General features: G+C 46.4%; 1 protein-coding gene across 1 annotated transcript in view; it reads right to left on the minus strand.

The window, feature by feature from the left end:
* The window catches only part of SERINC5 (serine incorporator 5), an 86,691-nt gene extending 78,575 nt beyond the window's left edge, over window positions 1-8,116 (minus strand). Inside the window, exon 1 of the mRNA XM_037032422.1 lies at window positions 7,935-8,116. Coding sequence (XP_036888317.1) covers window positions 7,935-7,961 — 27 coding nt within the window. The 5' untranslated portion in view covers window positions 7,962-8,116. The remainder of the gene's footprint in view (window positions 1-7,934) is intronic.
* Between the last annotated feature and the right edge of the window lie 1,870 nt (window positions 8,117-9,986).

The following is a 9,986-nucleotide window of genomic DNA, read 5'->3' on the forward strand; positions in this document are numbered from 1 at the left end:
ACACTAAGAGAACTTAGGATCTTTATAATTACAATTTAAAACACTGAAAACAGCTTAGTCAAAGGATAAAATGGAATTGCATCCAACAGCTAGTTCTGCTTATATGAAGGCTTCCTTTTTAACACCAAATTATCATAGATTATTTGGCCAAGGGCTACTCTGAAATATAAGTAGATGATGTCATCATTACAGCTCTATACAAGCTGAGGCTTCTAAATGGGATTTCCATGAAAACACCTGGGAAACTAAAACGCTTCCATGTCTCAGGATGCACTCACTCCTAGATACTCCCTATCTGTGGGAAATCTGCAGGTCATATTTGCACAGAAAAAGGATGGAAGCAAACAGTGGGGAAGGGGGTTTTGCCTTCTGACTCATTAGCAGAGAGATGAGTCAGGGGCTGCCTTCCATTCCCTATAGGTTGAACCTACGGGGGCCCTGCCAGCAAAGTCACCCGGCTCAGACTTGCTGCAGCCCAAAGCTATTTGTCAGCTCCCCCAGGGCAGCTATAAAGCAGCCAAAACAAACAAACCTGAAAGTGCACCCTCCATGCGAACTCTCTGCCTGACAGTGCAACTCTCACTCTCCTGTTCAAGGTGAGAAACTCACCTTTCCAACAACTGGAAGTTGACTAACTACACGAAAACACCTGCGAACCGCTCTTCACTATCTCACCAGTTCAACAGCACAACACCAGCCGGATCGACATCGCCACAGGTGAAGCAATTATGTGCATATTTCACTGCATTTTGACTGTTTTATAAAAATGAACAAAAAAATAGAAGTGCCAATACTAGTGACACAAAGCACAGAACTCACACTCAATGCAACTGAAACAGAGATGGGCACTTTCCTACGGAAGGAAAACAGTGACTCAAATACCATCCAGACAGATACTGTCTAAGTAACCATAAAGGAAAAGGTCAGCCCTGTCTGGTGTGGCTCAGTGGGTTCAGTGTTGTCCTGCAAACTAAAGGGTCACCAGTTTGATTTGGGTCAGGGCACAAAGGCTGGGTTGTGGGCCAGGTCCCCAGTTGGGGGCATACAAGAGGCAACTGATTGATGTTTCCCTCACAAGTCAATGTTTCTTTCTCTCTCTTTCTCCCTCTATTCTCCTTTCTCTAAAAGATACATAAATCTTTTTTAAAAAAAGAAAAAGATCAGCCTCGGCTGGTGAGACTCAGTGGATTGAGTGTGGGCCTGTGAGGTTTGCCAGTTCAATTCCCAGTCAGGGCACATGCCTGGGTTGTGAGCCAGGTCACCAATAGAGGGGTGCACAAGAGGCAACTGCACATTGATGTTCCTCTCTCTCTAAAAATAAGTAAAATATTTTAAAAATATAAAAAAGAGGTAAAATTTTTTGAAATGGTTGAACTATATTGTCAATGATGGCAACTAAAAGGGGTAAAATAAATTATATAAATGTCTAACCACTATGCTGCACACCTGAACTAACAAAAAATAATACTGAATGTCAACTTGTAATGGACCAAAAAAGTTTAAATGAAAAGGAGTATCCCTAACGTAAACTATGGACTCTATGTAGTTAATAAGAATATATCAATACAGCTTTACCAGCTGTAGCAAACACACCACGCTGAAGCAGGAGGATAACAGGGAAACTGTGCGCTGGGGGACAGGGGCTATAGGGGAGCTCTGTGGTGCTTCTACACTCAATTTTCTGTAAATCTAAAACCACTATAAAAATAAAGTCTTCATTTTTTTAAAAGTGGTTATAATTAGGAATTTTCTTCATTACTTTTAGCCTTTTGGGAAACAAAACAGACAAACCTATTAACACATAAACCTATAAACTGACTTTCACACATTCCAGTTTATTTAACACCTCTGGAGAAACGGGTCATGGTCGAAGACAGAGGGACTCCCTGAACGCAAGCCCGGAAAACACTAATGGGTGCAAAGGACAGGCTAGTGCATGTTAAAAACTTCCTTGATCACCCCATAAAAATTCAGCAAAAAGAGTAGGATCGAAGATAGCATCTACAACATAATCCCAACTTTGGAAAGTGTGATCTTATATATCAAATATGATTGCCCCAGCCAGGTAGCTGTTAGTTACAACACAGTCCCTATAGGCCAAGGCTGCAGGGCTTGTTCCCCGACCAGGGCCCATACAAGAAGCCACCAATGAATGCATAAAGAAGTGGAACATGATGTCTTTCTCGCTGTGTCTCTCTAGATCAATCAATCAATAAAACAAATATTCGTCTCTGAGAAAAAAGATTTAAAAAATATATGACTGTATTATAAAATATCAAAATATGGTTCTCTGGGTGAGGTGCGATTTTTTTTCCTATGTACTTCAGAAATTCCCTAAATTGTTCAAAAAAGCATCAGTCGTGAAAAGAGTGAACTTGTGGTGCCCACCCTGGACTCCTTCCAAGAATGGAAGCGACATGTATATGCTGAGGACCCATTATTACCAATCACTAGAAACAAAGATCTGTAGGGGAAAAGTGCTTTGTAACTAAGAGCACTGGACAGGGGCTTCCACTAGGCCATACCTCATACTCCGTCTGAGAGAGAGGAAACACACAAATGCAGTGACCAGGAAACAATGCCAGTGCTTCAGGTGACAAGTGCTGGGCGGTGTGGATAGGGCCGAGTGCAAGTTCCAAGAGCACTTTCAAAGCAAAGGCAAGACCAATACTGAAGAAATGCTTCTTGAGGATGACCTAGAGATTTGGGTTTTATTGAGGAGGAAAGCCATCTCAGGGATATCATTCTTACAGGGGCGTGTCATTTTTAATCTAAGACTTCGTGGACTGTGTGCGTGCGCATGCACATGCATATGTGTCTATTTTACACTACAGTCCAGAGGTGGTCAGTTACCTTGATGAGGAAAACCCTTTCCAGCTAACATTTAACATTAACTCAGAGGCTGCCCTCAAAGTCATCTCCTGCGTGGGCTTCAGGTACCTCTAACTTGGATGACCCTAGGTTTTGCTAACCATGAGAACTGCAAGAACTCTTGGCACATAGCAACTCTGCCTAAACCCCTGCAAAAAGAGACTTGACCAGGCTTTGACACAGCCTCCAGCAGCCCAAAGCTGCATCCTTGGGATGATAACCCAGCCATCTTTTGCCTTTCGGGTTCCTGTCTGGAAAAGTTCAGGGCTGTCACAAGAAATTTACTGTTTGTTCTAGTCAACGCATGAGGTGGGCCTCCATTTCTCTGAGCATTTATCCAAAGGGGCTTGCAATTGTGAGTCTGTCCCCGTCTCTTTGACAGACACTAAATCTATTTCCTACAATGCAGGAGTGTCTTTCTCAAGGACCCAAAAGCCATTCCTTTGAAATGTAATCAAGAGGATAGGACCTGTCTCCCAATCTGTGGAAGGGGAGAATCCTAACTTGCCAGCCAGCAGACACAGCTGACCTAGCAACATGCACACTGAACTACGCTTTGTAATTTCGCACTTCCAAATGCTACTTGGGCCCCCACTGGCTTGCCCTCCCTCATTCTCTACTACCTCCTTCTCTCTTTAAAACTCTCAGTCACCATCATGCAATCAGAAATGGAGCTAGGCTTTTCCCCCTACTGTCAGTGGCTACTGAGCAAAATCTGTCTTCAGTGCTTCAACTAATGCCTGGCTTTATTTAACTTTGACAGTGGATAGTCCCAAGTGGCATTCGTAGCTTTGGTAATTAACATAACAGACATTAGAAGTAGACTTTCATTGGGGAAAATCTCAGTGATCCAGTAATATGAACCAGCACAAAACACCTTGGCCTGGACATTCCTACCCTTACATGAGCTGGCTATAAGGGCAGAGCAAGTCTTCACTCTTCACTATTGACTCAATCCATCTATGTGGCCCCGCTGGTCTGGCAGTCTCAGTCAAGTTCTACCAACTAATAGAATGTTGATCCATCTGCATCAGGTAAACTTGCAAGTTGTGTGTCTGCGCACCAAGAGGGGCAAAGAGCTGGAACTTAATGAAGTCTCAGATCAAACTGCTGCCTGCCAAGTATGTCTGCATGTGTGGCAGAATTTGGTCTGAGACTTGCTTTCTTTATAACCTGGAGCAGGTGATGAGGAAGAAGCTAAACTTTACCCATCCATAACTACTGACAACCACCAATATCTAACAAAACAGTATAATAATGTGTATTCAAAACTGACTTAGGTCCAGCCCTGGCCAGGCAACTCAGCTGGTTGGATCACTGTCCTGTATACCAAAAGGTTGACAGTTCAATCTCCAGTCACAGCACATACCTAGGTCACGGGTTTGATCTCTGGTCAAGAAGGCATGTTAGGGAGGCAATAGATCAATGTTTTTCACATTGATGTTTCTCTCTCTCTCTCTCCTCCCCCCCTTGCTCTAAAACCAGTAAGCATATTCTCAGGTGAGGGTTCAAAAAACATTTTAAAAAATGACTTAGATCCATTATAAGCAACAATAGCGGGCAAGTGTTATTATCATTTACTCATACTGTAAAAAGAATAATCAGGGTGGTAGTCAAGAGCCAGTGGACCAGTGTTCAAGGCTTAGCTCTCCCACCAAAAATCAGTTCATTTATCTGCCTGTACTTCAGTGGCCTCACCTGCAAAAGGAAGCCAGTTTGAACACTACACACCCCAGAGTCCTGGCTGAGTTGGTTAGAGCACCATTCTGATCTGCCAAGGTTGCAGTTTTGATCCCCAGTCGAGTCGCATACAAGAGTCAACAACGAATGCATACCTAAGTGGAACAACAAATTGGATATTTCTCTTTCTCCCTTCCTCTCTAAAAATCAATTTTAAGAAAAAGAACATTACCCACCCCACAGGGTTGTAGTGAAGAATGAATGATACAATGGAGATAAAAACAGCACATGCAGGCATGAAATAAGCTTAAGCCATTATTCTTATTATTGTTACTGCTTACACTTGCCTGGAGCAAAACCTGCCAAGCCATACTTTTGAATTGCCTCAGAAGGACTGTCTAGATTTCATCATACCTCTAATTTCCCCTCTGAAAGTATGTACTGTCATTTTTTGTTGCTAGCTTTCCCCACACTTCCATGCCCCAATTGCTCCTGAGGTTCCAAAAGAGCAAGGAAGGTCTTTGTTCAACACCCAGTTCCCCGAGCCCTCCCATGGTGCTGGGTACCCAGAAGGTGTTGACTGACCTCTCTCCTTTCAGTTTTGCTTCCATTAGCATCCATCAGCCAAAAGCCTGATCAAAACCTACGTGTGTATCAGTCAGTGCAAAAATAAAATAAGACGAAAAAATAAATTAAGTAAGATGACCTGAAGACTATCCAGGTACAGATGGATAGTGGCCACTAAGATCTGGAGAGTTCCTTACTCTGTGCCAAACCCTGTACTAGAGATTGTCTGTTATCACGTGCAATCTTCATAACCATAGAAAGTGTTATCACACCCGTTCTACAGCTGAGAAAAACTGAGGTTAACAGAGAGTAACATGTGCAGTTACACCAACCCTTGTCCAGATTTCCCACATCAAACCACGTCTGTGGGTCCCAAGTCCAGGCTCTCTTCTGAATTACACACTGTTCTCGATGGTCCGCAAAGTCCCCCAAATTTCTATCTCCAAACTCAAACTTCTCCCAATTTAAATATCCAACTAGTGACTTGGATATTTAATTTTTAATCATCATCTCAAATGTAGCAGAGCCAAAAGAAAACTAAGGGTTTTCCTTGCCAAATGTCCTCTTCCCCACCAGTCTCCTACATCACCTCCATAAATGGCACCATCACCTATCCAGTAGCTCAGGCCAAAAACAGAATTTCATTCCCACACCCTGCAACTGGAATGACCGCTGAGGGGAGAAATGCTTATCTGGCTCACTGCCATATATCCAGCTCCTGGCACGTAGTTGGTGCTGTCCTATTGTGATATAAAAAGAAATTATATCCGATCTTCATCCCCCATATGGGGGGAACAGGACTTGTGAATGGCAGCTGAAATGGGAGCAAGGGAGTGGAAGAGTCCAGTCCTGTGGGACTAGTCCTTAAACTGAGGAATACTATTCCTAACTCCAGGTGGTTGGTGTCAAAACTGAAATGAATTACTGGACATCCAGTTGGTGTCCAGAGTTGGGTAATTGGTTGGTTGGGGTGCGGGGCTGGTAGCTCATATATGTGATATCAGAAGTGCTGTGAGTAAAGAACAGTTTGTAGGTGCTCATAGCAAACAAGAAAGACTCAGATAGCTTCTGCTAGTCTCTTGACTTTTTTTAATGCAAGCTTATGGGCCCTTCCATATCAAGTCAGTGTCATCACCCACTCATTGCCTTGAGACCCGCCACAACGATGTCTCAAGCAGTTCCAAAAAGCAGAAGTTAAATTTTCTGTGATGAATAGCCAGGATTGGGTTCTTTCCAAAGTCGGGGGGGGGGGGGATAGAAACAAGTCATTAAATCCTAGCAAAATATCAGCTGTACCAATAATTCTTTTACAAGACCCACTTGAGTACTGGTGATAATTTTCAGAGTCCTAAATTAGTTTCTTGGAGTGACAGAAAACCTCAAGGGATTTTCAAAGAATTGGAGATGACCCAAAATACCTGTATTGTAATTACTATTAATGAAAAGTGCTCCATCGAATTAAAAAGTATCTCAAAACAACAATAAAATATTTGCAAAACTTTCTTGAGATTCAGAACATTCAGAAAATAACTTTTCCAGGTCCCTACTGGTCTTCCAAGCCCTGGAAAGGTGGGGAGCATCCTCTCTTCTTGCCTGACTCGGGGCGAGTTATTACATCTCAAGTTGAAAACCTCAATTTCCTCATCTCTGAAAAGGCCAGATTGAACGCCTGCCAAGTACAGAATGAGACCTCAAACACGAGGCGGTAACTCCAAGTGGCCACTCCAAGGAGGTCGGATAATCTGCCGATTACCGGCCAGTACAATCGCAAAGTTTCAGAACCCCCTAACAATTTACCCTCTACATCATTTAGGAGCTGGTCTCGGTTGTCAAAGGTTGACTGTATTAGGAAGCAAGAACATCTCTGATCCTGAATGCCCCCGGAGTTAAATTAATTTGTCAGAACACACCATGCTGATAATTAGGACAACAGGGAGGAAGGTGGACGCCTGGAAGGCTTTACCTACAGTATTTCGCTTTTTTTCTAACCCTGAGAAAATAGCATTAAAGGGTTAAAAGCTAATTCTGTCTTGATGCACTACTCACCGGTAGGAGACGCCTATTCCTGATGTACATGTATGTTTTAAGATACCACAAGTTTTAACAGGCGAGAGTTGCAAAACAGGTTAGGGCAAGTTCAGTTTAAACCTGGGGTACGGAGGCTCGCGTACTACCCAGACAGTCGAGTTTCTGCCGCGCCAGAGCCGGGACGGGAAACGCAGGAAGTAGGGCTGTCTTCCCTGCGCCCAGACCTGAGCACTGTAATTTGGAAACGCTTCGACACGTTCCCGAAGAGACAGAGCCAATGCTCTAGCCTTGTGAGATACCAAGCGCAACCTGCTTGGGCCACAAGATCCGAATTTTGTTCAAGTAGGTAAAGCCTAAACCCTCGTCTCTTCCTCGGTTCATTCGGTATGCAGAGCCGGGTGGGCTACGGAGCTCTGCACTACCCCTAGGGAAAAAATTCGTGCCCTGGGAGGAGATGACAAGCTCTAAGGATCTTCCGCCCAAGTCCTGCCCACCCTGCCCCAGCGAAATCCTTAAGGTCGGACGGGAACAGACACGGGGACGCCCGAAGGGCTACCCCGAGGTCTTCCCGTCCGCCTGCGGCACTGGATTTCCCCAATTGCCCAGCCCCGCGCTAGGGCCCGAGGCAGTAATGCAGACCGCGCGGGATCTGCCCCGAAAGACCCACCACCCGCACCGCTTTCCACCGTGGAGCTGGGGAGCACACCCAGGGGAGCCCCAGTGGTGCCTGGGCTCCCGAACCCGTCGCCCTATCCGTCGCTCCCCGCGTGGCACCCAGCCTCGCTCACCTGGCCCGCACAGCACTGCGCTGACATCGCGGTGGCGGAGGACTACGGGCGCGCTCTCTTGCTCCCAGCTCCCCTCCGACTCGCCTCGCTCCCCAAGGCCTCCAGCGCCCCTCCCTGCACCAGTTCAAATCTCCAAGACAGGCAGCCCCAGCTGAGCGCCAGGTACTACCGCCCGGGCAAAAACAACCCTGTCCAAAGCCCGCCCCACCGCCGCGGGCCCCGCCCCCACCAGCCGCGCCCGCCCTCAGCCCCACCCCACGCTCGCCCCTTCCACCCGCGCCGGGCGGCGGAGCAGGCTCCCCAAGGCGAGTACTTCCGCTGGCGTCAGGCGACTGCAAGCGGCGATCACTTCCCGGTGCGGCACTGGGCTTCGAAGGCCCCGCAGTGAGAGGCTCGCCCGACTCTCCCAGGTTCCCGCACAGGCTTGGCTGTGCGCCCCCTTTCCTAGCCCCGGCGAAAATGCTGGTTGTCGACTCCAATAAATCTTAGAGCCTGGAGCGGATCGATTCTCCAGTGTCCTCTATTCAGCCGGCGCGGAGGGGACCGCCAGATGCTGGTCTGCGCTCTGCCTCGTGCCTACAGGGATATCCACGGGATCCCTGTCACATCTCTTTTCCTTCCACAGCTGCCAAGAAAACTTACCAACTTTTGGGAAAGTCCCCTCTGCCCAAGCTTCCTCGGATCCCCAGGCACCGGGCTGTCCTGTCCTGTCCTGCCCTGATTTCCAGGGCACTTTGGGGGATCCGGTGAGCTCTTTGCTCCTGTCCCTCGACGTTAATCTATTTTCCAGCCTCTCCTGCCCTATCCACCTGAGAGAGCGTCCTAGCGCAGGGACTCAGTTTGCATCCCTGCTTTCTATCACCCGAACTCACTACAAATAGGGCCCCTAATAATTCCTCGTCACACTCAGAAAGCACAGAGGGTGCCCGCAGTTTTTCTCCCTACACAAACATGATCTTAGAGCCACTTCCCCAAGAAGAGGAGTTTCCGATTAGAGGAACTTTGCCCCAATCCCTTTTGTTACCGGACCCCTTGAGTTTTCTGCTTGGAGTGTTCTTTTCAAGAACTAGTCATGGTTGTGCTTAGCTAGTTTTATTTATTTGCAGCAAGGAGAGGAGACAGGGAATTAAAATCCAAAGCTCTGCTCTTGTCTCCCCAAAGGGAGGCTCAGCCATTGCTTATATGCACTATTTAGTTAATTGCATGTTGATTTCTCCTTTGCAGTTGGTTACACTTACGGGGTTGAGTTCCTGTCTAGCTCATCCTGTTACAGCTGCTTTTGCAAAAATACTGTGCTATATTTTAACGTTTAACAAGAATAGCATTCAGTAATGAACCACTCAGACCATGGGATCCTTATTCTCTCCAACACTTTTAAAATCAGCATTACTGTACCCATTTTAGAAATAAGGCAACTGAAGCCCAGTCAGGTCGAATAACTTGCCCATTGCTTCACAGCAAAGCTGAAGGAGCAAAACTGGGAGTGGAATCCACCTGTTTGACCTGCTGGCACTTGGCTCAAGGCTTGACCTTGAGTAGCTTTCACACAAAGCTTTTGGCAAGGGTGCAACTGGTTGGGCAGTTTAGGAGGTGGAGACTAAGGAAAGACAATTAATTAGAGGAAGAGAAATAATGGAGCAGGCTCTAGTTGGAGCCATAGAGAGTAGTGAAGAGAGTTGGCTCTAAAATTTTTATTCAATAACAATTTTTAAACGGCGTAAACAGTATCAGGCCAGTGTAGCCACCTGCATGATGGCAGCCTGTGACTCATGAAAAGCCAAAGATCTTCCCAGGACTTCAGTGAGCTCCACTGTTGGCTGCAGCAGTCACTTTGGCCTAACTTCTCAGCTGAGGAGACTAACGGGGCACCTAGAGTTTCCACCCCATGAGAAGAGCCAGGCAGCTTCCTAGGAAGGGAAGGTATGGAATCCGAATGTGTTTGAGCAGGCTGGGACTCTAAAGCCTCTTAGCCTTTGACAGAAACTGAGGTTCAGGAAGGTGCCGCGAACCTCAGCAGGGAACACTGAGCTAGAGGTAGAGCTGGTAGTAGGA

This window comes from Sturnira hondurensis, unplaced genomic scaffold (assembly GCF_014824575.4).
Source record: "Sturnira hondurensis isolate 20B ecotype Veracruz unplaced genomic scaffold, ASM1482457v3 Scaffold0021354, whole genome shotgun sequence".
Taxonomy (NCBI): domain Eukaryota; kingdom Metazoa; phylum Chordata; class Mammalia; order Chiroptera; family Phyllostomidae; genus Sturnira; species Sturnira hondurensis.